Source organism: Lethenteron reissneri, chromosome 52 (assembly GCF_015708825.2).
Source record: "Lethenteron reissneri isolate LAM-NWPU_2019-01 chromosome 52, ASM1570882v1, whole genome shotgun sequence".
In the NCBI taxonomy this organism is placed as follows: Eukaryota; Metazoa; Chordata; class Hyperoartia; order Petromyzontiformes; family Petromyzontidae; genus Lethenteron; species Lethenteron reissneri.
The window spans coordinates 3,553,560-3,579,835 of NC_083830.1; the positions used below are offsets into that span (position 1 = coordinate 3,553,560).

At 49.9% G+C, this 26,276-nt stretch overlaps 1 protein-coding gene across 4 annotated transcripts; it reads right to left on the minus strand.

The window, feature by feature from the left end:
• Positions 1-1,837: 1,837 nt before the first annotated feature.
• Positions 1,838-24,220, minus strand: LOC133356006 (copine-1-like). Of its 4 annotated transcripts, none has more exons than XM_061573492.1 (16): positions 24,093-24,220; positions 17,439-17,564; positions 16,493-16,672; positions 15,400-15,474; positions 14,265-14,336; positions 13,278-13,361; positions 13,008-13,097; positions 12,154-12,249; positions 11,002-11,085; positions 10,654-10,713; positions 9,757-9,890; positions 7,694-7,748; positions 6,995-7,046; positions 6,118-6,251; positions 5,195-5,434; positions 1,838-4,971 (listed from the first exon to the last, which is right to left on the minus strand). In XM_061573492.1, exons 2-16 carry the CDS (start codon positions 17,562-17,564, stop codon positions 4,864-4,866), a joined length of 1,590 nt encoding a protein of 529 aa, XP_061429476.1. In that variant the 5' UTR covers positions 24,093-24,220; the 3' UTR covers positions 1,838-4,863. The 4 variants fall into 4 exon arrangements, with proteins under 4 accessions (XP_061429476.1, XP_061429477.1, XP_061429474.1 ...); XM_061573493.1 differs by lacking the exon at positions 24,093-24,220 and adding an exon at positions 20,507-20,540; XM_061573490.1 differs by lacking the exon at positions 24,093-24,220 and adding an exon at positions 20,117-20,156.
• Between the last annotated feature and the right edge of the window lie 2,056 nt (positions 24,221-26,276).

A 26,276-nucleotide genomic window follows, 5' to 3' on the forward strand; every position in this document is an offset into this window, starting at 1 on the left:
CGGACCTGGATCTTGTTTGTTGATGATTTTGGAAATCTTTTTGGTTGCCCCTGCTATGTATGGCAAGGTGATGCTTTTGATTGGATTTTCTTTTTTGGATCCTCAGATGGCTCCTTCCTCACGAACACAGACCGTGTTCGAACACGGATCGTGTTCGTGTGAGCAAGCCGCTTTAAAATGATGATCCGCCACGGCAGAAGTATTGGTCCTTCTGTGTTTCAAATCTGCCTTATGGCTTACGACTCCAGGAATTCATTCTGCAGGAAGTACAAATTTAATTGTCGTACTTAAGCGCTCTCCACACACCAAATTTGTTCAGGACAACAGTCGGAATCTGTGTTTAAAGATACAAAGTTTATTGTTCTCTAAGCATGCAACAACCTTTCACCTTGAGCCCCGAAGTGAAGTAAATCATAGGCGTTTGATTCCGACAATGCCTATATCCTTAATGCAAACTCCTCATTTACCTCCAGCAGTAGGGTATTCAGTTTGCAAATGATTTGTGTGTAAAAAGAAAGGAATCGTACAATGTGCACCATATATGAAGTGGCTAATCTTACGCACTAAGTATTTCATGTCAGTGGCAAATAGGAATACAGGGACTCCTCTAATTACGAACATTCGACTTACAAACGTTCAGAGATACGAACAAACCTGTCCGTATGTCCAGTTGTCTGTTCGGACCGAGAATCGTAAGTTCAACCGCCCCGCGGAATAGATGGTGGTGGTGGCATCTACATCTGCAGTACATAAAGAACCAGTGGCATCTACATCTGCAGTACATAAAGAACCAGTGGCATCTACATCTGCAGTACATAAAGAACCAGTGGCATCTACATCTGCAGTACATAAAGAACCAGTGGCATCTACATCTGCAGTACATAAAGAACCAGTGGCATCTACATCTGCAGTACATAAAGAACCAGTGGCATCTACATCTGCAGTACATAAAGAACCAGTGGCATCTACATCTGCAGTACATAAAGAACCAGTGGCATCTACATCTGCAGTACATAAAGAACCAGTGGCATCTACATCTGCAGTACATAAAGAACCAGTGGCATCTACATCTGCAGTACATAAAGAACCAGTGGCATCTACATCTGCAGTACATAAAGAACCAGTGGCATCTACATCTGCAGTACATAAAAAACCAGTGGCATCTACATCTGCAGTACATAAAGAACCAGTGGCATCTACATCTGCAGTACATAAAGAACCAGTGGCATCTACATCTGCAGTACATAAAGAACCAGTGGCATCTACATCTGCAGTACATAAAGAACCAGTGGCATCTACATCTGCAGTACATAAAGAACCAGTGGCATCTACATCTGCAGTACATAAAAAACCAGTGGCATCTACATCTGCAGTACATAAAGAACCAGTGGCATCTACATCTGCAGTACATAAAGAACCAGTGGCATCTACATCTGCAGTACATAAAGAACCAGTGGCATCTACATATGCAGTACATAAAGAACCAGTGGCATCTACATCTGCAGTACATAAAGAACCAGTGGCATCTACATCGTCAGATTATACAACTTGTAAAGCCATTCCCCTTCTTGTTGGTTCTTTCGGTAAAGTCACGTAGAAGGGAAGTAATAAAATAATAAAAATAAAACATAATAAAATAATTATCACGACGTTTCGGCCACAACGCAAGCAGCCGTCCTCAGGTGAAGACCAGGTCTGTCGGGGAGACAGCGTCATTCAGACAGCGTCATTCAGATAGCGTCATTTAGACGCTGTCTCCCCGACAGACCTGGTCTTCACCCGAGGACGGCTGCTTGCGTTGTGGCCGAAACGTCGTGAGAATTATTTTATTATGTTTTATTTTTATTATTTTATTATTTCCATTCTACATGACTTTACCGAAAGAACCAAGAAGATGAATCCCTGCAGTCACGAAAGCTTTAAATCGAAATTTAGCCATTCCCCTTGTTTAGTGTACATGCCGTACAACGTGTTTGGATTCGACCGGAGTAAAGTTGGACTTACGAACGAATCGACTTACGTACAGACCTCTGGAACCCCAACTCGTTCATAAGTCGAGGAGTCCCTGTATTTTTATGACCATAAAAAGGAGTTTGTGTTTTAGTTCTCACACCAACTGCGGTTGCCAGCTCCGCGGTACAAAAAACTGGACATGTCATGGGAAGAAAAAAAAAATCTCATAAGACGACAACAGGGGAGAACTATGTCTTGAGTGGTACATTATTACAAAACTCACAAAAACTGGAACTTTTAATTGTCCCAGGAGATTTCAGCACTACCTCAGAAAAGAGGACATCCTGGGAAAAACCAGGACAGGTGGCAAACTCCATTGCAAACTTGGGTACAATAAGACGCAGCCAAAACCTGTGAACGGTGTCAATAAAGTTAGACACATCTGGTCACGGCACAAAGCCACCATATTTATAAGACCCATCCCCAACTTTTGCTTCACAATAGAGGGGTGGAAAGTGTCTATAGTCCTAAGAATACGATAAACGTGTGAACACAACTCCATAAGTTTTTTGTTAGCTTACATCGTGGATATAAATGTGTCGTTAAACCAGCCACCACCTGACGATACATTTATATATTTATGCAATCTAACCCAAAATAAGTATAACCCGTAAAAACAAAGTTTTTCACTATAAATCCTTTATATGCGTGGCAGCGAACTTAATATAAAGGATTTAAAATATATTCGCCTATGGAGGACGCGGGGATCGATCCCGCGACCTTTGGCATGGGAAGCGAGGGCGCTACCAACTGCGCTACTCCGCCACGGCCTGTGGACGGGTTACGCTCTGGGCTCTTATACTGTGACGTTCAGCCAAAGCGATGAATGAGTTCTATTTGAATATATGTAAAATAATTTTTTTTTGCCTAAAAAGTGTAAAATTTTGGGAATTTTTTTTCACGAACATTAATTGTCTGGCACAACGAGTCTGTGTGGAAAATGTCAGCTCGATTGGATCACGGGAAGTGGGTTAAAAAACGACCGAAAGATTTGCACGGTCGTAAGCAAGCAAGCACGCAAGCAAGCAAGCATGCGAACTTAATATAAAGGATTTAAAAACCTGTATTATGGATGATATTGGTCGTGAAAGCCTACGTGTTAAACTGACAAAAAAATTGAAGTCAATGCTAAACAAACTGTAAACAAATATGAAACACTAAACAGAGCGTCACGTTACGATTTGATTTGTCTGTATTGATGATCTAGCTCTCGCCCATTATGTATGGGGAAAGGGAATGTAACATTTTTTAAATTGATTATACGAATTTAAAAGTGGGGTGCCGAACCTCAATCAGCCCCCTCGACGCGACGGGGCTGCGTGTAATGGGGAAATATAACTACGTGAAACACTTAACTATGCTTCCCTTATACTTTTCGTGTTTAGTTTGTTGTCCTTCCCCCGCACCTCTGATGAGCACGGTTGGCTACGGATGTTGCGAAAGAAGTTCAACATACATACATACATGCATGCTGGAATGTCAACATCTAGCTGGTGTAACGTGAAAACATCCATTTGCCGCCAAAACATGGGGGTTATTCCCAAGGCGAACACAGCCTCGCCCAGTGACAATTGTAACACCTACAGGATGATCCATTCGTAGATATTCCATCAATTATCCGACGACCACCGATTCTCTTATCAACAGGCAAGTGCATATTGTAAACTAAAAACTTAACTATTTTAGCAGGTAAGGCCCACGGTGCTAGATAGTAGCCCTTTCTTAGAAGCGACCTGGCCACAAATGATTGCACAACGCAGTGGCTTACGATGTGGAAATGTATAGTAGCTAAATAATGGAAATGCATATTGATTTTAAATGTGGAGGGAAAAACCAGAGGACCTGGAGAAGAATCCACACGACCTTCTGCATACCAGGTGAGGGAGTTAACATCTCGCCATAGTGCAGCCCCATACTGTGAAAGTGATGGCTCCATGATATACAGAGATTATTCAAATATTTAATAAGTGTACTGAGATTAAGATATCTAGAACCTATGGAAATATAAGTAGTATTCCCTACAATTATTTTCTATATATATATTTTTAGTGGGGTTATCCATAAATGGTTCACACAATATTCGGCACATGGTCAACCGTCTTTTGCAAATCAATATTTGCATGGTTTGACAGATCCCATGTTTATCACCGACGGGGAGCAATCAGGCTGCGCAGGGAAAAAAAAATCTTCCACAAACATCGGAGCGCCGCTCTGCTCAGACAACGGACGGGGGGGGGGGGGCCCTGTCTCTTCATCGCCGAGACAACGTAACGGACCTCCTCGTCCCCTTTTCCAAAGCTGCCACATTTCTTGGAGCCTCAACCAGGATGCATTGGTGGCGAGCTAGGTGTCCCCTCACACCTATGTGGGTGCTGAAAGGATCGAAACAAATGCGCCTATATGGGTGCGATATTGATTTGAAGCTTTCATGACTGCAGGGATCCATAATCTATAAAAATATAAAATATATACCTGCATACTAGAACCTACATAGTATCACACTCGCTGTCTTCAGCATCCTCCAATGAGCTCATGCCTGTCTACCTTCGCCCTCTCATCTAACTCTCTCTCCGCTCTGGCAAGCGAGGCTTTCCATCGAAGTCCCCAGTCAACCTTTGCTGTCCCCTGTTGTCTGGAACTCCCCTTCCCAGCCATCCGTGCTGTCAACAACAGCTTGTGCATGTGTGAGTGCACGTGTGTAAGTAAACATTCAAGCATGCACGTGTATGTTGTACGCAAGTGTGTGCGACTGCGAGCGCGTGTTTCACCGTGGGTGTGTGTGTGTGTGTGTGTTGCGTGCGGTGTGGCGTGGCGTGCTACGTGTGTATGTTGCTGTGTGTGTGTGTGCCCTTAGGTGCGAGGAACGTTGGCTGGACCCATGTTGCGCTGCTTGAAGTACGTGGTCAGCTGCTGGGGGATTTCGGCCAGAACTGCCCGGGCCAGTGCTTCCTTTGGCATCTGAGTGGCACGAACAACACCACATGGAAACCGTTACAACACACAGTGGGGAACGAGGCCATAAAGCATTGCCTGGAAATATTTTCGATAAAAATCAATGCCCACTCTCCGTCTCCCATCTCATCCATGCCACTCTCCCATCCTATCCACGCGCCAGCCTCCATCTATCGTTGGCGTCTCAATCTGTTTGCCCACCCGCCCCCCCCCCCGGCGCCTGGCGTACCTGCTTGAACTGCTTGTAGGGCACGAACTGGACGATGTCACGTGTGGCCGGCTCCCCCGCCACGGTGCGGAGGGGGCCCCCCCCGTCTCCGTCCAGCACCTCCATGGCGGTGAAATCGGCAGCGCCGACGCCCACGATGATGAGCGATAGCGGCAGGCGCGACGCGGCCACGATGGCCGCGCGCGTCTCCGCCATGTCCGTGATCTCACCGTCCGTCACGATGAGCAGCACGAAGTATTGCTGCAAGCGAGAGAGCGAGCGCAGGAGGGAAAACGCAATAAAGGGGGCGGTGTGTTCGGAAGCTAACCAAAAAATAAATTCCACGATAGCCCCTTTTTTTTCTTTTTAGAATGGAAAGGAAAGAACGGGGGGGAATTATGGGGCAGGGCGCTACGGTGGCGAGATGTTAACTACCTCGCCTGGTATGCAGGTGGTCGTGGGTTCAATACCAACCCTGTTGATGCATGTATATTTGGAGTTTGCATATATCCTCTGACCGTAGACGCATGGATTTTTCTCCAGGTCCTCCGGTTTCGCCTGGTCACTTCTGAAAAAGAGCTGTATAGCTCAGTGGGCCTTACCTAGAGCTTAAGTTACAGGCTCAAAATAACAACGACGATGGTAACGTGTGGAAAGGCCATTGAAATTCAACAACTCCCCTGCTCCTGCACACACAGCTCTCCCCCAATGGCTCGCGTCTATCTGGCGTACGATTTCGGAACGGGACTCACGTCAAAGGCCATCGCTACTGTAAAATGGTAGAGCGGATAATTGGGTCCAGTGCCGCCGTGTCTGCGGCCTCCGTCTATCACAGCGATCATAGAGGGAGAGCAGGCGTAGCGAAGAGGGAGGAAGCGTGGCTCTGTGTCACGTGGTGCCAATGTCGGTGGCCAAGCGCGGTGCCAAGCGTGGTGCCCACCCACCGTGGCTGTGGGCAGCTGCTGGGCGGCGGCGGCAAAGCGGGCGATCTGCTGGATGATGGGAGCGAAGTTGGTGGGCCCGTAGAAGCGGATCTGCGGCAGGCAGTTGCGGTACGTTTCCACGATCCCCTGCACGCCTGTCGTACGCGCGCGATGGCAAGCGAGCGAGTCATCGCAGTCCGTCGAATGAAAGCGCGACGACATTTGGCATCCGTGTGCCACTCTTACAGCATGAGGTTATCACGAAGGCGCTGTTTCACAGACACAGCCTGCTGTAGTTTCACAGCAGTGTGGAGGGGGCAGGGAGCAATGTTTTTATGTATAATCCCAATTTAATTCAGCAAGTACTATAAAAATGTGGCTACTGTAGACCAGGATGCCGGACGCACAATGGCCTACTCTTGTCAACTTACGTCACGGGATCTGTAACGTACACTGTGAAGCGGACGACGTGCATCACATGGTTAATAACAGCTGCAGTATTAACCAGGGTGGCCTGCCGGATTTGTACCGCGGACCTCTGCAACAAGTCGCGAGCGCGCTGCTGCTGCACCTTATCACCGCGCCACGGGTCCCCACTGCCCAGACATCTCACCTTTGGGTACCGCCTGAGACAGTAAAACTTTCATGCTGCAGGCATATTAAAACGTTCATTTTGTGGCTCAACCTTTTCAAAACGAAATCGGCTATCAAACACCGTATTCTATGGATAACACACACAAATTGGTGTGTGTGTGGGGGGGTATCTTATAATCTGGAGCTTCTTATAAATACAGAGAATGCGACACGATTCGACGAGTGCACGGCAAGCGTGGGAATACGAAACGAAGGCGACGGATGGACGGCTTGCGAGGGAGGGGGAGGGGGGACCAGCACTGACCGACGCAGTAGGGGTTGGTGGGGTTGAAGTTGAGGGCAAACTCGTGCGACACCTGCAGGCGACACAGGCAGCCCTAGCGTTATCGTCTAATTCAGTCGGAGCCCTTGGCCAGGTTGACTGAAGTCTGTGGATTTCATTTAAACCGTTCTCTTAATCGGTTAACTAAAGCAGTCAAACATTTAGTCACTTAAAACTTGACTTGAATTCCTGCAAGTCACGAAAGCTTTATGTTTTTTGGGTCTTTCGGTAAAGTCACGTGGGTAGGTTCAAAGAAAATTTTTAAAAAACTACGACGTTTCGATCGCAATACAAGCGGTCGTCATCAGGACCGCTTGTGTTGCGATCGAAACGTCGTAGTTTTTTTTCTTTCAACCCATCTCCGTGAATTTACCGAAAGAACCCAAAAATATATATTTAGTCACTTAGTTGTTAAATGTTCGTGTAAGCGGTGGGGGGAAGTGTGCCCCCCTCCACCGCAATATTACCAGGTCAGCCAATCAGCGAAGTCACGTAGCAGTTTGTGGTTTCGTACCAAAATTCGACCGAAATAAAACTAGCACGTGGCCCAACGCAAAGACAAACACGGATATTCATTGTACCGACTGTGGAAACCCGAAGGATTTTTCAGGTTATCCTTCTCAGCCAGCAGCAATGTCAGGCAGCGGACAAAACAAAATAGAAAGCGTCATTTCACCAGACCTGGAAGGTTGGAGGGATTTGAGCACCAAATCCAAAGGCAGGAAACATCTTGTCCCTGGAACGGTGAAAAACAAATTTCATTATTTTTCACTGAACTGAGGCCTGATGTAATTTAAAATTCATGTCAGATTTAACGGCTTGTTTTTTGGGGGTGCAGAGATCGTGCGAGCTCGCTGTGGGCAGACACAAGGATGCACAGACACAGCGATGTCACATGCACATTAAACACACAACAGCATGACAATACTAAAACGATGTTTTTTTAAGACGTAGGCTTTCGCGACCAATATTATTCATAATATAGGTTTTTGGGTCAGATCGCGTTATTTATAAATGTGTCGTAACCCTCCACCACCCGACACGTCCAAACAGTAAAAAATGTGTCACGTTATCAAAGGACAAATAGTTCACTACTTTAGCCCACCGGTGTGCTGAAGAAAGAATCAACAGCATTTTAAAATTTTAGTAGTTTGACGTTTCGCTGATAATTACAATCAGCTTCATCGGGCAAAAATGGTGAAGCTCTCCTGTTGCTTCCGGTCTTAAATAGAGCAGCAGCAGCAGGGTGACGTCATCATCTAATTCAATTCAATCTGGTGCAGTGATTTGAGGCAAAGAGGGGGAGGGTATTGTAATTATATAGATTGGTAATCATTCAATTGTTATTCATTGGTATTTGTTTCCCTTATAAGGAATTCTAATTGTATTTATTTAATAATGTTTTTTGTATTTTACCAGGCAAAGCAGCCCAACGAGCTATCAGCACCTCTTTTTCAGAAGCGACCTGGCCACAAATGATGGCTCTACAAAGCGGCTTATCATGTGGACATTTATAGCGGCCAAATACTTTAAAACGCACGACGATTCTAAATGTGGAGGACCCGTAGCAAAATCCACGCGCCCACAAGGAGAACTTGCAAACTCCAAATACACAGGCATCAGGGTCGGGACCGAATGCACGACCAACTGCATCCCAGGCGAGATAGATAACAGTGCACTACCGTGGCGCCCCAAAGTGTACAAATGTGTATAAATACATATTTCTAAATACATATTTAAACTGACGGATATACCGTCATACTAACATGTATTGGTTAGCAAACTGAAACTGCAAACCAGAGGTCATGGGCACGAATTCCCGGCGTGGAAGTTGGAGCAATGAGGCAAGTTTCTCAGATCCACCCCCCTCCCCTCTCCCCACCACCGCCGACCCAGCAGCAGCAGACCACAGCTACTTGGTAGGCAACTCACGTGTGGTGGGGTAAAGTGTGGGTACTCCCACCCCCTTCAAAGACATCTGCCCAGCATGGAAGAGTAGGCCAAACACCTTCTGCCAGGAGTGAGTGGCATCGGCAGGGCTGCACCTTCACCCCTTTGGAGGTGAAGCGTGGTTGGCTGGTGGATTCTCTGGCCCCCGCCATAGGAATAGGGAAATTCCACCGCTGGCTCGGGGCTCTATAATGGAGATGTGCAGTGCTCCACGTTCGTGTGCGAGGGAGTCACGTTTTGACTTTCGAATGGGCAACAAAAACAACGATAGGCCAGTGGGGCCTTTGTTGGGCTGTTGGGGCAAGTGGTGTGAGCGAGCACCCGTGAGGGTCAGCATTTGCGCACAAGGGGGGGGGGGTTGTGGGGGGGGTATTGCCAGCAGCGTGAATGACTGCACACTCGCAGCAGGTGCAGAGTTAACCGAAGGGAGGAGGTGGCCCAGGAGCTGGTTCATAAAATCGTCGCTGATGATAAGTAGTGGCCGGGAATCCGTAGCAACAACAACCACCGCCATTCGCCACTCGGTGGATGTGACATCACCACGGCGCTTGTGCCAGGCTAAGTGCACTTTCAGGTCACGTGAAGTGTCGAACGCCCGCTGGCAGGTGGTCACGGGACAAGACCCATGTGCCATGGGTTGACCGACTGAGATGACTGGCACCACAATGGGCCTGTGTGTTTTATTGATATTGAATGGAGGGAGGGGGGGGGGGGGGGAGTACCCCCACGTGGCATTCTATCCAGAGATCCTCTGGACGTAGGGGGCAGGGTGGGGGGTGGGCCAAAGCACTCACGTGTCGTAGTCCTGCACCACCATGCCCACGGACCACAGGGCTTCCAGGTACTCGTTGAGTCCCGTGGGGCTGAGGTAGTGCAGCGAGTCCGGGGAGCGTGGGTCTCCGTTGGAGCCCGTGAAGTCGATCCCCACCTGTGTCGGGTCCGCACGAGATGCCCGTCACCCCGTCACCGTTTTACCAGAATTCACGAGGCAGAAATTTTTATGTTCGTCGGAGCTTTGAGTCTCGGTGCGGCGAGCAACCCGTGCAGATTTAGTCGAGGCTTAAAGTCGGTGGATTTCATCGAAGCATTCTCTTTTAGTCTGGTCGACTAAAGTGGTCGAGCGCTCAGGTCAGACGCTATTTAGTTGTTAGATGTTGGTGTGAGGGGTGCGAACGATTTCCCTTCTCCCCGCCAATATTGTCAGGTCAGGCGCTCGATAAACCAGGTCAATGTTTAGACACAAATCGACATTTTCAAAGCGTACCACGTTCGGTCTTCCTCGGTGCACTGCTGTCCCGAGTAACGTTGCTAAATTATCTTGGTCTAAGTCCTCACTCACACTCGTTCATGTCATCGCAGTCAGTCGTGCTTTGGGTGTTTGTTTGGCGGGCGACCAGTCAGAGCCATCGACTTTTTTGATGAATATTTCCGTCACCAATCTCGTTCACAAAATGAACACTCCCCCTGGGGCTCGATCTGTCGACCAGCGAGTAATATTAGTAGCAGACAGAGAACTTTCACGTGTTAATCTCCCCAGCTGTTATTAAATTGCTCTTCATTTCCTAAGGCTCATGCTGGGAAGTCAGGAGAGGAAGTGGGGGGTGGGAAGCGAGTTAAGCGCCACTGTCATATAACAACCGGGGCAGAGTTAAAATTCGAGGGCAGATTTAGGAAGTTTAAACCAAACTCACCGTGAAGTTGATCTGACAGCCGCCCATGATGTAATCCAGGAAGGAATAGGCGACATCCACCTATCGGACAGCCAAGATCGGTACAAAACAACAACAACAACGCCGCCTCCACTCATCCGCTCGGCCATGGGATAGAGCAGAGTGAGCAGTTAACCACAACTCGCGCCGACATGCCGCGCACATTATGAGTGCAGCCTGTGCCGAATACAATACCACCACGGGACACAAGCGGCTGCTGTCATGCGAGTGGAACGGGAGGCCGGGAACGACCAAGAAAAAAAAGACGGGACTGATGGAGAGGAGGAGAGGCCTTCATCCAGCAGTGGGCCGAATGCTGCAAGGAAATACCTTGGCCGATCGGAAGCGGATCTTCCCCGAGTTTTTGTAGCTGCTCTTTTTCTTCTTCTTTGGGTTGATGCAGTCGATCTCCACCTGCCGAGGCCAAGAAAACAAAATTGGCGTCACTTCAGACGAGACTCAAAAAGGCCCTACGTGGCCACTGCTGCCGCTGCTGCTGCTACTGCCACTGCTGCTGCCACTGCTGCTGCCGCTGCTGCTGCTGCCGCTGCTGCTGCTGCTGCTGCCGCTGCTGCTGCTGCCAGCTGCTGCTGCTGCTGCTGCCGCTGCTGCTGCTGCCGCTGCTGCTGCTGCTACCGCTGCCGTGGTGCCATGCGCAGGGAAGCTCCCCGGAGCTGTCACCTCGAGGTCGCCGATTTAGACTCGCGGGCACAGTGGTTGAAACGACGGTGCAACTTTCATCTTCTTGGTTTTTTCGGTAAAAGTCACGTAGAAGGGAAATAATAAAATAATACACATAAAACATAATAAAATTCATATCTCACGACGTTTCGGCTACGACGCAAGCAGCCGTCCTCTGGTGAAGAACAGGGCTGTCGGAAAGAGAGCGTCTGAATGAGCACCACCAAGCTTGGCAGCGTATATTTAAGCTTGGTGGTGCTCATTCAGACGCTGTCTTTCCGACAGACCTGTTCTTCACCTGAGGACGGCTGCTTGAGTTGTGGCCGAAACGTCGTGAGAATTGTATTTTATTATGTTTTATTTTTATTATTTTATTATTTCCCTTCTACGTGACTTTACCAAAAGAACCAAGAAAATGAATCCCTGCAGTCACGAAAGCTTTAAATCGAGGTGCAACTTTCCTAAAGCTGGGTAATCCCCCACCTCTTCAAAAGATGTCTTACCAGCGTGAAAGAGTAGGCAAAGTATCCTCGAGAGGGAGCTCACTGGTAAAGCACGATCAGCCAGGGGTTGGCTACGTACGGTACGAAAAATAAGTTCAACGTACGTACGTACAGAACGTCAGAGAAAGCAAAGAGCCAAGCAGTCGGCTGCACGTGCCCTGCATGCGAAGGTCACGTGCGTTTGATAGCCCTGCGTGCAGTCCGGGCCACACCAAAAAGGTAGAACACATGCGCAAGTAAGGAGTTTGCGGAAAATGAGACGGTTAAGAGCGACAGAAAAAATAAAAATCTGTCTCACCGAAGTCGTCTGAGCTTCGAGCAGCTTTTTCATGCACGTCTCAAATTCCCCAATGAGGTCATGTGATCCGTCGTCATCAGCGTCACTACAGGACACCTGGCAGATAGCGGAGACAGGAGCAGGACAGAGAAGAGACAGGGAGCGGGGGAGAGACACCGCAGCAGACAAAGAAACAGAGCGAGAGACAGAGGGCAAAGGGGGGGGGGGGGGGGGGGGGGTGAGCGATGTTACGTGAGCCCCACGATCTCTCACCGCGCCGTCGCGAGCTTTGAGAAGCGCCGTGGCCGTCGTCTCGGCCTCACCGATGAGGTCCGAGCTGCCATCCTCGTCCATGTCCATGCACGCCGCCTGCGTGACGCACGTACGCACGCACAACGTGCACAAAGACAAACGCACGCCACGCACAAAGACCCCCTGTATAGACACTTTCGTGCAAGTGCTGTTTAGCGAGAGTCTATGAAGGCCGGCATGGCACACGACGGGGGTGGGTCGCCAGCACTTACGCCCCCGGCTACCGTTGTCCCCCTAGTGGCAAAGTTTACTCATTTGAGGCCGAGTCGACCTAGGGCAAGCCCAGGACAAGTTCAGATAACCGTCACTGGCGTTGGTGGTCATGAACGGGAATCATCGAACTCGGGTTGCCGGGTTCGAAGTGCATCGCGCTAACCGCGACACTACAGCTCCCCAACGCAAGCAGGCACACTCACGGACACGTGCGCACACACAGCAAACTCTCGCCTTGGCACTCCCGCAGTCGAATGGACAGGTTTGACAGACAGAAGACCGGCACGGATAGACAAATAGGGAGAGAGGGTGATGGATGGATGAACAGCTGGACAAAGGTTTCACTCCACCTTGATGGGTCGATCCAATTCACCGTTGCAAAGGCTCTGCAGTGATATCTGGAACGTTTTCCACTTCGGGTTGAGGTTATTTTTCACCACCTGGTAAAAAAAAGAAAAAAAGACACAGATTGTAATAACTCACAAACCAAAATTAAGTCTGGCCCCAACGATTAAACGTCATGCCGGCATGATTACGAGCACAGAGGCGATCTTGCGCAAAGCCAGAACATAATTGAATTCGTGAAATCGCTGGACATTTCTTTTTTTCGTTTTCATTACCTCTGTGCGGTGAACCAGCTGCCACTTCCCGTCGATGCCTTGTTTGTAAAATTCCAGGAACGGATCAGACTTGCTCATGAAGTCCTGCGGGACAAACGCGTTTGTTACGAACGCGGCAACAGAGCGCGCCAGTCATCCCGTGCCCTCACATCCGTGGCGAGATGTTAACTACCCCGCCTGGTGTACAGGAGATTGTGGGTTTGATCACGACAAATATACGCCTAAATTTCGATTTAAAGCTTTCGTGACTGCAGGGATTCATCTTCTTGGTTCTTTCGGTAAAGTCACGTAGAAGGGAAATAATAAAATAATAAAAATAAAACATAATAAAAGAATTCTCACGACGTTTCGGCCACAACGCAAGCAGCCGTCCTCAGGTGAAGAACAGGTCTGTCGGAAAGACAGTTCATTCAGACACTGTGGCCGAAACGTCGTGAGAATTATTTTATTATGTTTTATTTTCATTATTTTATTATTTCCCTTCTACGTGACTTTACCGAAAGAACCAAAAATATACGCCTGTATACTCTGCTTTTTTCGGTAAAGTCACGTAGATGAAAAATTTTAATAAATGATCACACTTAAGTGTGGTCACACTTAAGCGGTGTGCTTTCGCGAAGTTGTCCAGACCTGAAGAAGGACGCTTGTGTTGCGCCCGAAACGTCGTGATTTAATTCATCTAAATTTTTTACCTACGTGACTTTACCGACAAAACCAAAGAGTATGAATCCTTGCAGTCACGAAAACTTCAAATCTAAAATTATACGCCTGTATGCATGTCTCTCTGCCCGTGGTAGCATGGAATTTTTCTCCGGGTCATCCGATTTCCCCCCCCCCCCACATTTAGAAGAATCAACATCACGAGTTTATTCTCCCGCCTCTTCCGAGACCGTCTTAGCCAGTGTGTAAGAGAAGGTCAAATCTACCCTCTTACAGGAGCTCCCCAAGAGCTCCCTCTATCTTAAAATCTCAGGCCCCACACGTCACCTTTTTGTCAAGGTTCGACGCTTCCACCTCCAACGTGAGCACTCGGTTGTCCTTGATCTCTTCTGCCATGACCTGTGGTCGTTCACGTAAAAAGAAAAACAGGCAAAAAAAACACAGGGCCGATGTTTTTAACGTGCAAAATGTGATGCAGTACAGAAACTCCCCGCTCAACGTGGTTTTCACTTAGCGCGGCACTTCTCAGGAACACATCTCCCGCGCTAAACGATGGATTACTGTACGAGACTCAATTTGGAGGCTCCTCTCCACCACTGACGAGTTTCCCTTGGTGTCGAGATGTTAACTACCTCTCCTGGTGTGCAGGAGGTCGTGGGTTTTATCCTGACCCTGACGCCTGCTGCTCTATATTTGGAGTCTGCATGTTCTCCATTTAATTTCATTTAATTTTATTTTTATTTTCTTGTTTTATTTAATTTAAATTTATGAATGATGCCCTGACTGGTGAGCATTTTAAATTTCGTTGTACTGGTGACAATGACAATAAACGATCTATCTATCTATCTATCTGAAGTCGTGTGGATTTTTCTCCAGGTCCTCCGGGTTTTCCCTCCAAATTTTAAAACATGCTTTTAGATTATTTGGCTGTTATAAATTTCCATGCGACAAGCCCACTTGGTTGAGCTATAATTTGTGGCCAGATTGCTTCTGAAAAAGAGCTATACAGCTGAGTGGGCCTTACCTGGTAAAATAAAAAGTCGATTATAATTTAGTTTATTTCTCGTCTTGCCTCGGTCAACATTTCAAATCATCCGGACACAGACGACGGTGTCAATCAAGGTATCGTTTTCGAACGGAATCCTTTGGCACGTACACAAAACTGAACGCACCATCACCGTGGTTAATCCGGCTCGGCTCTCCTATGCGTTTTCAAGGGTCGAGCCGCATTTGGCCTTTTTCGGTTTCCCGTCCGACACTTCACTCCACCTGCTGGCAGCTTCCACAAAGTGTCCAAAGCTCCCGACGCGTGAAGAAGCCTCCCCCCTCGCCCAAAAAAGAACGCGGACCGAAACGTCGGACATCGTGCCAAACAACGCGTGGCGTAAAAACGGACGGACAGGGATGGGGGGTGGGGCGGGCGACGTGACGGTCACCGTTCCTCGTGTCATCGCGTACGTACGGTTATGGTTCCCTTTCCGGCAGGCTTCCCGTTTTTCAGAAGCAGGGGCACCGTCATTTTCTTACTCGACACCACCTGCAAGGGCGATGCACCGTCAACAGAGGGCACCGCGACAAACATTCGGCCACGTTCGGGCAGCGGAACGAATCCGTTGCTGGCTGCTGTACAGCGCAGTAAAGTGGGACTGCCTGGCGCTTGACATTTCTTCGCAGCGTGGGCACGCGGCTAACAAAGTCAGCGTTGCCTTGCACGCGGTTCAGCATCTGAGCTGCAAGGAGCGCGATTTTCCATCTCTTTCCAATGTTTTTTTTCTTCCTCCATATTTTGGAAGTCTCCTGAAATAAGCCCTGTTATATGCATGAACTTCTTTCGCATCGTACATAACCAACCGTGCTGATCAGAGCTGCGGGAGAAGGACAACACTGTATCTAACAATGGTTGATATTGCACATTTGGTATTTGCTCTAACCTGTATAGCGCAAGGCAATCACCAAGGCGCTGTGTTTCACAGGTGAGCATAGTCTACGTGCCAAACGATTGACTTGCGCTGTACAGCAGCAAGCGTCCGTTGCTCGGCCACGCGCCACGAGCCGGAATCGAACTCGGGTCGCCGGGTTCGAAGTGCATCGCGCTAACAGCTACACTACCGCTCCCCACACAAGCAGGCACACTCGCGGACACGCACACACATGACAGCGTGAGAATTTGTGAAGCTTGCTACGTTTCGATTTAAAGCTTTCGTGACTGCAGGGCTTCATCTTCTTGGTTCTTTCGGTAAAGTCACGTAGAAGGGAAATAATAAAATAATAAAAATTTATATAAAACATCATAATTATGTTTTATTTTTATTAAAATAATTAAAATAAAACATACTAACTATTATGTTTCATTTTTATTATTTTATTATTTCCCTTCTACATGACTTTACCGAAAGAACCAAGAAGAAGCTTGCTACGGTTTTGTTCTACAGAGGCGTGGGGTGATTGCGTTGGGTGCCCCCACCCCAAACCCGGCTCACGAGGACAAACACCGTCCCGGAGACATTCAGGCGGTGGTCTCGAACCCAGCGGAGTCCGCCGTTGCGTGCCCTCACCTGGCCCAGCGAGCACTCGGCCGCTCCGAGGAAGTCGTCGTCGGCAAGCTGCACGCTGACGTTGTCGACGTCGTAGACGGTGAGGCGCAGCTTCTGCACCTGCTCGAAGCAGTAGTCGAGGGGGATGCGCTGCGAGAAGCTGGGGCTCTGGCAGTTGTTGATGCGCTCGGTGCGCGCGATCTGAAGGAACGATTGAAAGAAAAGGTAAAGGTGCAGCCCTACATTTGGAGACGTTATCGCCCTCGCGTAACATGCAGGAGGTCACGGGATCGATCCTGACCCCGACGCTTGTATATTTGGAGTTTCCCCATGGTCGCGTGGATTTTTCTCCGGGTCCTCCAAATGTTCCCTCCACATTTAGAATCAACGTGCATTTAGAGTACAGGCAGTCCTCGACTTACAAGTACCCGCACTTACGAACCAGCTTCCATGAAATATATATTGTTTGTTACATTGACTTAAAACGCAAACTTGTGCTTGCAAACTGAACATCGGTGGACAGCGAAATCTGAAGTTGTTCCGGGCCCCCCCTCCCCCACCGTTCACCAACCCGCACCGACTAGATTGGTGAAGTACGGTCAAACAACCCCCACGACGGACCCGGTGTGAGGAGGTGATGGTTGCGACGATAATGATGGAGATGATGATGATAAGGTTACGATGACGATTCGATGGTGATGGTGGCGGTGATGAGTCTACTGTGGCAATGGTAATGATGAAGGCGACGACGGTGATGATGAAGGTGACGACGGTGATGATGAAGGTGACGACGGTGATGATGAAGGCGACGACGGTGATGATGAAGGTGACGATGGTGATGATGAAGGTGACGACGGTGATGATGAAGGTGACGATGGTGATGATGAAGGTGACGACGGTGATGATGAAGGTGATGACGGTGATGATGAAGGTGATGACGGAGGCGACGACGGTGATGACGAGTCACCTCCACCCACGCTCCGCCCGTTTCCATGAGCACGGCGCACAAAGGGTCCGACTTGGAGCCCGCGTCCTTGTCCAGGAGATTGTCGCACGAGACGCTCAGCTCCACCTTGCTCACACAGTGCGCCATCTGCACACGTCGCACCACAGCGCGTGGGCGTGGTCGCATAGGAGGGGTCGGTTACACGAGCCGGGACACCTTAAAGGTCAAACCTGCAGTCACACGTTGGCAGGGATCCAGAGGTAGCAAACTGGTACCCGATACCCGTACCCTACCCGATAGACGGCTACCCGTACCCAGCCGGGTACGGGTACCAGTTTGCGACCCTGGTGCGGCCGGGTACGGGTACGGGTAGGCCGTGAGTCACTGGTGAGTAACCGTTTGTCACTCATTTCCCAACGTCTTGTCTCTTCTCACAATTCAAGTTCCTAGAATCAACCCACCCGCGCCTGCACCATGGCTTCATCCCAGAGGTCACAATCAGGTACCCGATACCCGTACCCTACCCGTACCCGGCCGGGTACGGGTAGGGTACGGGTACGGCCGGGTACGGGTACCCGTTTGCGACCCTGGTGCGGCCGGGTATGGCCTCTGCCGGGATCATGACGATTCGGCCAGCAAGCTGCAGCTTTGCTCTCCTCAGACATGGTTGACATGGCCGGATACTCGCGGGGGGGGGGGGGGGATCACGACAAAGAAGTAGCTGCATTTGTCAAAACACACAATCATCGCGGCGAGTCGATCGGCAGGTAGGCGTGGCCGGCTGAAGCGTGGGGGGGGGGTACTCGTACCGTACTCCGACATCGTTCCAAAGGCGACTGGCCGGAGTGGAAGAGTAGGCCAAATTGCGCTCTTTGGATCTCTCTCTCTCGCGGAGAGAAACAATGCCAGGGCTGTGCCTCAACTTGTCCTCTGCGACGCCGACATTCTTGTTGTTGATGATGTTTCGGCGTGCGGCGCTTCGCACGGCCAAGCAAAATGAGGCTGCTTTTTATTGTTACACGCGTTTATTTAACTCACTCCGTCTGTCGTCGTATCCTCAATAAATATTGTAACTCAATTTTTAACCACTTCCCAATGTGCTATCGACAGAAAACTTGGTCATACTGATGTCATACTGATGACAAGACTATATTCTATCATAAAAAATCCAAAACATTTACACGCTTTTATTTAACTCTGTTGTCGTATCCTCAAATTTTGTAACTCAATTTCAACCGTCTTCCTAATGTCGTGTCGACTGCAAACTTGGTATAGGTATGTCATACTGATGACAATACTATATTCAATCATAAAAAACTAAACATATTTTTTTTACAATCTTTTTTATGGGTCTAATTGTCCACGCTCAACTCACGTTGCCTGTAAATCATCACGGTCCCTTACGTCACGGCAAGCTTCGGGGCCACTTCCTGGAGTCGTGGAGTTCTGCCATTACTCGTACGGTACATTTCATTAAAGCGTGTTTTTAAAAAAGTTTTTTAAAATATTTATTTTATTTTACGCAACATCAGCCGCGATGGGAGCCACATCTTTATACGGAGCCTGCGGATGTGCGCGACTTGGGAAACTGCCCCCCACCGCGGAGGAAAGCGGATATCTGCCCGAGATTCAGTGGCGGCGGGGGGGTGCATACACAATGCTACACATCTCCCAGCCACCCCATGTAGCTATGTGGGCAGACCACTTTCAAAACAATTTCCCCGCGCCTATTAGAGATTAAGTTGTACAAAAAAATATGCCCAGCGTAGTAGTCAACGCTGACTCTACCCGGGTATTGACCCCGTATGAAATGTTGTTGTTACACAATGGCTTTCAGCCTCTTTGTCAATTCATGCCTGGGGGGTGGGTTGTGTGTGGGTTGGTGGTGTGTGGGTGGGTGGTGTGTGTGTGTGTGGTGTGTGGGGGTGTGTGGGTGGCGTGTGGGTGTGGGTGTGTGGGTGTGTGGGTGGGGGGTGGGTGGGGGGGGTGGGGGGTGTGTGGGTGGGGGGTGGGTGTGTGGGTGGGGGGGTGTGTGGGTGGGGGGTGGGTGGGGGGGGTGGGGGGTGTGTGGGTGGGGGGTGGGTGTGTGGGTGGGGGGGGTGGGGGGTGTGTGGTGTGTGTGGGTGGTGTGTGGTGTGGTGTGTGGGTGGTGTGTGTGTGTGTGGTGTGTGTGGGTGGGGGGATGAAGGCCGAGCCACGCCCGTCTCCGTTAGGATGTTTCACCATACTTCACCACGCTGGCCATGGGAGGTGTTGGTTGTTGGTGGGTGGACGCGTTCGGACATCACTCGCCACTGCAGCGGCCTCGACCCCAAGCCCCAGTTTGCCGGGTTACAATCCGAGCACAGTGCGCTAACCACTATGCCACCGCTCCTAAATAACGCTCTACAGAGTGGCCCAAGACGTCTTGTGACACCCCAAAATTAATTGAAACATGTTTACCCTTTGCATGTTCACTTCTACGTTTAAAATAAAGCTTACTTTTAAAAAATATATAAAGTTTTAGAGAACGAAGTTGGGGGGAGGGGGACACAATACACCTGGACCACCCTCGTACAGTGCATAACTTTTCTCTCAATGTTTCAAGAGGCCGACATAGTGCACACGTGAACTACGTTAAGACGGTGGCGCTTGACGGAATAACTTCAGCGAAAGCAGGAGCCGCTGGTTGTGTCGACCGCCAGTCACCATAGACTTACCCTGTCTCTGCTGAGTGTTGGGGTCTCTGTCACAATAGACTTACCCTGTCTCTTGCTGGGTGTTGGGGTCTCTGTCACCATAGACTTACCCTGTTCCTGGTGTTGGGGGTCTCTGTCACCATAGACTTACCCTGTCTCTTGCTGGGTGTTGGGGTCTCTGTCACCATAGACTTACCCTGTCCCTGCTGAGTGTTGGGGTCTCTGTCACCATAGACTTACCCTGTTCCTGGTGTTGGGGGTCTCTGTCACCATAGACTTACCCTGTCTCTTGCTGGGTGTTGGGGTCTCTGTCACCATAGACTTACCCTGTCCCTGCTGAGTGTTGGGGTCTCTGTCACCATAGACTTACCCTGTTCCTGGTGTTGGGGGTCTCTGTCACCATAGACTTACCCTGTCTCAGCTGAGTGTTGGGGTCTCTGTCACCAAAGACTTACCCTGTCTCAGCTGAGTGTTGGGGTCTCTGTCACCATAGACTTACCCTGTCTCTGCTGAGTGTTGGGGTCTCTGTCACCATAGACTTACCCTGTCTCAGCTGAGTGTTGGGGTCTCTGTCACCATAGACTTACCCTGTCTCTGCTGAGTGTTGGGGTCTCTGTCACCATAGACTTACCCTGTCTCTGCTGAGTGTTGGGGTCTCTGTCACCATAGACTTACCCTGTCTCTGCTGAGTGTTGGGGTCTCTGTCACCATAGACTTACCCTGTCTCTGCTGAGTGTTGGGGTCTCTGTCACCATAGACTTACCCTGTCTCAGCTGAGTGTTGGGGTCTCTGTCACCATAGACTTACCCTGTCTCTTGCTGGGTGTTGGGGTCTCTGTCACCATAGACTTACCCTGTCCCTGCTGAGTGTTGGGGTCTCTGTCACCATAGACTTACCCTGTTCCTGGTGTTGGGGGTCTCTGTCACCATAGACTTACCCTGTCTCAGCTGAGTGTTGGGGTCTCTGTCACCAAAGACTTACCCTGTCTCAGCTGAGTGTTGGGGTCTCTGTCACCATAGACTTACCCTGTCTCTGCTGAGTGTTGGGGTCTCTGTCACCATAGACTTACCCTGTCTCTGCTGAGTGTTGGGGTCTCTGTCACCATAGACTTACCCTGTCTCTGCTGAGTGTTGGGGTCTCTGTCACCATAGACTTACCCTGTCTCAGCTGAGTGTTGGGGTCTCTGTCACCATAGACTTACCCTGTCTCTTGCTGGGTGTTGGGGTCTCTGTCACCATAGACTTACCCTGTCCCTGCTGAGTGTTGGGGTCTCTGTCACCATAGACTTACCCTGTTCCTGGTGTTGGGGGTCTCTGTCACCATAGACTTACCCTGTCTCAGCTGAGTGTTGGGGTCTCTGTCACCAAAGACTTACCCTGTCTCAGCTGAGTGTTGGGGTCTCTGTCACCATAGACTTACCCTGTCTCTGCTGAGTGTTGGGGTCTCTGTCACCATAGACTTACCCTGTCTCAGCTGAGTGTTGGGGTCTCTGTCACCATAGACTTACCCTGTCTCTGCTGAGTGTTGGGGTCTCTGTCACCATAGACTTACCCTGTCTCTGCTGAGTGTTGGGGTCTCTGTCACCATAGACTTACCCTGTCTCTGCTGAGTGTTGGGGTCTCTGTCACCATAGACTTACCCTGTCTCTGCTGAGTGTTGGGGTCTCTGTCACCACAGACTTACACTGTCCCTGCTGAGTGTTGGGGTCTCTGTCACCATAGACTTACCCTGTTCCTGGTGTTGGGGGTCTCTGTCACCATAGACTTACCCTGTCTCTGCTGAGTGTTGGGGTCTCTGTCATCATAGACTTACCCTGTTCCTGGTGTTGGGGGTCTCTGTCACCACAGACTTACACTGTCCCTGCTGAGTGTTGGGGTCTCTGTCACCATAGACTTACCCTGTTCCTGGTGTTGGGGGTCTCTGTCACCATAGACTTACCCTGTCTCTGCTGAGTGTTGGGGTCTCTGTCATCATAGACTTACCCTGTCCCTGCTGAGTGTTGGGGTCTCTGTCACCACAGACTTACACTGTCCCTGCTGAGTGTTGGGGTCTCTGTCACCATAGACTTACCCTGTCTCTGCTGAGTGTTGGGGTCTCTGTCATCATAGACTTACCCTGTCCCTGCTGAGTGTTGGGGTCTCTGTCACCATAGACTTACCCTGTCTCTGCTGAGTGTTGGGGTCTCTGTCATCATAGACTTACCCTGTCTCTGCTGAGTGTTGGGGTCTCTGTCACCACAGACTTACCCTGTCTCTGCTGAGTGTTGGGGTCTCTGTCACCATAGACTTACCCTGTCTCTGCTGAGTGTTGGGGTCTCTGTCACCATAGACTTACCCTGTCTCTGCTGAGTGTTGGGGTCTCTGTCACCATAGACTTACCCTGTCTCTTGCTGGGTGTTGGGGTCTCTGTCACCATAGACTTACCCTGTCTCTGCTGAGTGTTGGGGTCTCTGTCACCATAGACTTACCCTGTCTCTGCTGGGTGTTGGGGTCTCTGTCACCATAGACTCACCCTGTTCCTGGTGTTGGGGGTCTCTGTCACCGTAGACTCACCCTGTCTCAGCTGAGTGTTGGGGGTCTCTGTCACCACAGACTTACCCTGTCTCTGCTGGGTGTTGGGGTCTCTGTCACCACAGACTTACCCTGTCTCTTGCCGAGTGTTGGGGGTCTCTGTCACCATAGACTTACCCTGTTCCTGGTGTTGGGGGTCTCTGTCACCATAGACTCACCCTGTCTTAGCCGAGTGTTGGGGGTCTCTGTCACCATAGACTTACCCTGTTCCTGGTGTTGGGGGTCTCTGTCACCATAGACTCACCCTGTCTCAGCTGAGTGTTGGGGGTCTCTGTCACCACAGACTTACCCTGTTCCTGGTGTTGGGGTCTCTGTCACAATAGACTTACCCTGTCTCTGCCGGGTGTTGGGGTCTCTGTCACCATAGACTTACCCTGTCTCTGCTGAGTGTTGGGGTCTCTGTCACCATAGACTTACCCTGTCTCTTGCTGGGTGTTGGGGTCTCTGTCACCATAGACTTACCCTGTCTCTGCTGAGTGTTGGGGTCTCTGTCACCACAGACTTACCCTGTCTCTGCTGGGTGTTGGGGTCTCTGTCACCATAGACTTACCCTGTTTCTTGCTGAGTGTTGGTGGTCTCTGTCACCACAGACTTACCCTGTCTCTGCTGGGTGTTGGGGTCTCTGTCACCACAGACTTACCCTGTCTCTTGCCGAGTGTTGGGGGTCTCTGTCACCATAGACTTACCCTGTTCCTGGTGTTGGGGGTCTCTGTCACCATAGACTTACCCTGTCTCTGCTGGGTGTTGGGGTCTCTGTCACCATAGACTTACCCTGTTCCTGGTGTTGGGGGTCTCTGTCACCATAGACTCACCCTGTCTTAGCTGAGTGTTGGGGGTCTCTGTCACCACAGACTTACCCTGTCTCTGCTGGGTGTTGGGGTCTCTGTCACCATAGACTTACCCTGTTTCTTGCTGAGTGTTGGGGGTCTCTGTCACCACAGACTTACCCTGTCTCTGCTGGGTGTTGGGGTCTCTGTCACCATAGACTTACCCTGTTTCTTGCTGAGTGTTGGGGTCTCTGTCACCACAGACTTACCCTGTCTCTTGCCGAGTGTTGGGGGTCTCTGTCACCATAGACTTACCCTGTTCCTGGTGTTGGGGGTCTCTGTCACCATAGACTCACCCTGTCTCAGCTGAGTGTTGGGGGTCTCTGTCACCACAGACTTACCCTGTTCCTGGTGTTGGGGTCTCTGTCACAATAGACTTACCCTGTCTCTGCCGGGTGTTGGGGTCTCTGTCACCATAGACTTACCCTGTCTCTGCTGGGTGTTGGGGTCTCTGTCACCATAGACTTACCCTGTTTCTTGCTGAGTGTTGGGGGTCTCTGTCACCATAGACTCACCCTGTCTCAGCTGAGTGTTGGGGGTCTCTGTCACCACAGACTTACCCTGTTCCTGGTGTTGGGGTCTCTGTCACAATAGACTTACCCTGTTCCTGCTGAGTGTTGGGGTCTCTGTCACCTGGTCCCTGTGTCACGCTGCTACTGCTGCTGCTGCCCGCACAACGCCCAGGCTGTCACGAAGCCGGAAGTAGAGGCCGCACGTGAGTGGAGGTGACTCCTCCCCCTTGTGGGCGTGACCCTCCTCCCCCCGGTGGAGATAACTCCTCCCCCCGGTGGAGATGACTCCTCCCCCCGGTGGAGATGACTCCTCCCCCCGGTGGAGATGACTCCTCCCCCGGTGGAGATGACTCCTCCCCCCGGTGGAGATGACTCCTCCCCCGGTGGAGATGACTCCTCCCCCCGGTGGAGATGACTCCTCCCCCCCGGTGGAGATGACTCCTCCCATATTCTTAGGTTTTTTTCGGTAAAGTCACGTAGGTAAAAAATTTTAAAAAAGCTTCCGTCTTCACCTGAAGACGGAAGCTTGTGTTGCCTCCGAAACGTCGTGATTTTTATTTTATTTTACTTTTATTAATTTTAAATTTTAATTTTTTACCTGCGTGCGTAGTTGTGCCATCCGTCCGTCCGTGTGTGATGGCGAGCGGAGACGATACTGAAGCTTTATGACTCGTGCACGCAGCTTCAGATGAAGGGCAGAACGATGTATTACACAAGTAACTGCGAGTGTTGTAAAGTGACCTAACAATAAGCGGTCGTTTTGTTGAGTTTCCCACACCTACGATTAGCACGGGTTGGCTACGTACGGTGCGAAAGAAGTTCGACCGATAAAAAACATGGAAACTTTGACACATTTTAATTAGGCTACAAGGACGCATGTTTTGTTTACTTGCTATCATTGGGGCGATAACGTAGACTTATTATGACGGTGGTTTACCTCGCAAAGCGTCACCGAGTTACCGCGACTTTTTCAGGCGAGTTATGCGGAGTTTTCACAGCAGGGGGCGATGCATAATTTGTGGGTCATCTTCTTGGTTCTTTCGTAAAGTCACGTAGAAGGGAAATAATAAAATAATTTAAATAAAACATAATATAGTAATATAATATAATAATATATATTTTTTCTTATTTTATTATTTCCCTTCTACGTGACTTTACCGAAAGAACCAAGAAGATGAATCCCTGCAGTCACGAAAGCTTTAAATCGAAATTTGTGGGTCATTTTTCAAACGTGGCTCATGCCGGCACGCATCGGTCCCCCCTTGCCATCGATGCCACGGGATCTTTAATGTCTGCTGTGAAGCAGACTGAGCGTGTTTTTTTAAATACAGTTAATATTAATCAGTTCTAGATTTGAAGCTTTCGTGACTGCAAGGATTCATACTCTTTAAAGTTAATAAAAGTAATAATGGAAATAAAATAATATTACTTTTATTAACTTTTAATTTTATTTTTTACCTACGTGACTTTACCGAAAAAACCTAAGAGTATAATATTAATCAGGGCAGCCGCCTTGGTGTTGAGATGTTAACTCCCTTGCTTGGTATACAGGAGGTCGTGGGTTCGATCCCTACCATGACGCCTGCTGTATATTTGGAGTTAGCACAGATTTTTTTGTGGTTGCGTGGATTTTTCTCCGGGTCCTCCGGTTTTCCCCTCCACATTTATAATTTACACGGGCTCAGAGTAATTGGCAGCTGCGATACATTTCCACGTGATAAGCCACTTCGTTGAGCTATCATTTGTGATGTCCAGGACTTACCTGGTAAAATAAAAAAGAGATTTTTTTTGTTTTTGCAAACCGCCGACGTCTGCAACAATCACCACTTCATGGGAAGTCACCAGTAATACTGGTAGGAATCTCCCGGTTCCACCAGCCCACAGGGGATTATTGTGTCCGTCCGTCCGTCGTGTATCCAAAAATGGGAGGGGTGGGGCTGGGTGGGGAGGGGAGGGTGGGGAGGGGCTGGGTGGGGAGGAAGGGGCTGGGTCGGGAGGGGAGGGTGGGGAGGGGCTGGGTGGGGAGGTTGGGGCTGGGTGGGGAGGGTGGGGAGGGGCTGGGTGGGGAGGGTGGGGAGGGGCTGGGTGGGGAGGGAGGGGAGGGGAGGGTGGGGAGGGGCTGGGTGGGGAGGTTGGGGCTGAGTGGGGAGGGGAGGGTGGGGAGGGGCTGGGTGGGGAGGGTGGGGAGGGACTGGGTGGGGAGGGTGGGGCTGGGTGGGGGGTGGGAGGGGTGGGGTTGGGTGGTGAGGGGCTGGTCACCCCGTGGTGCCCT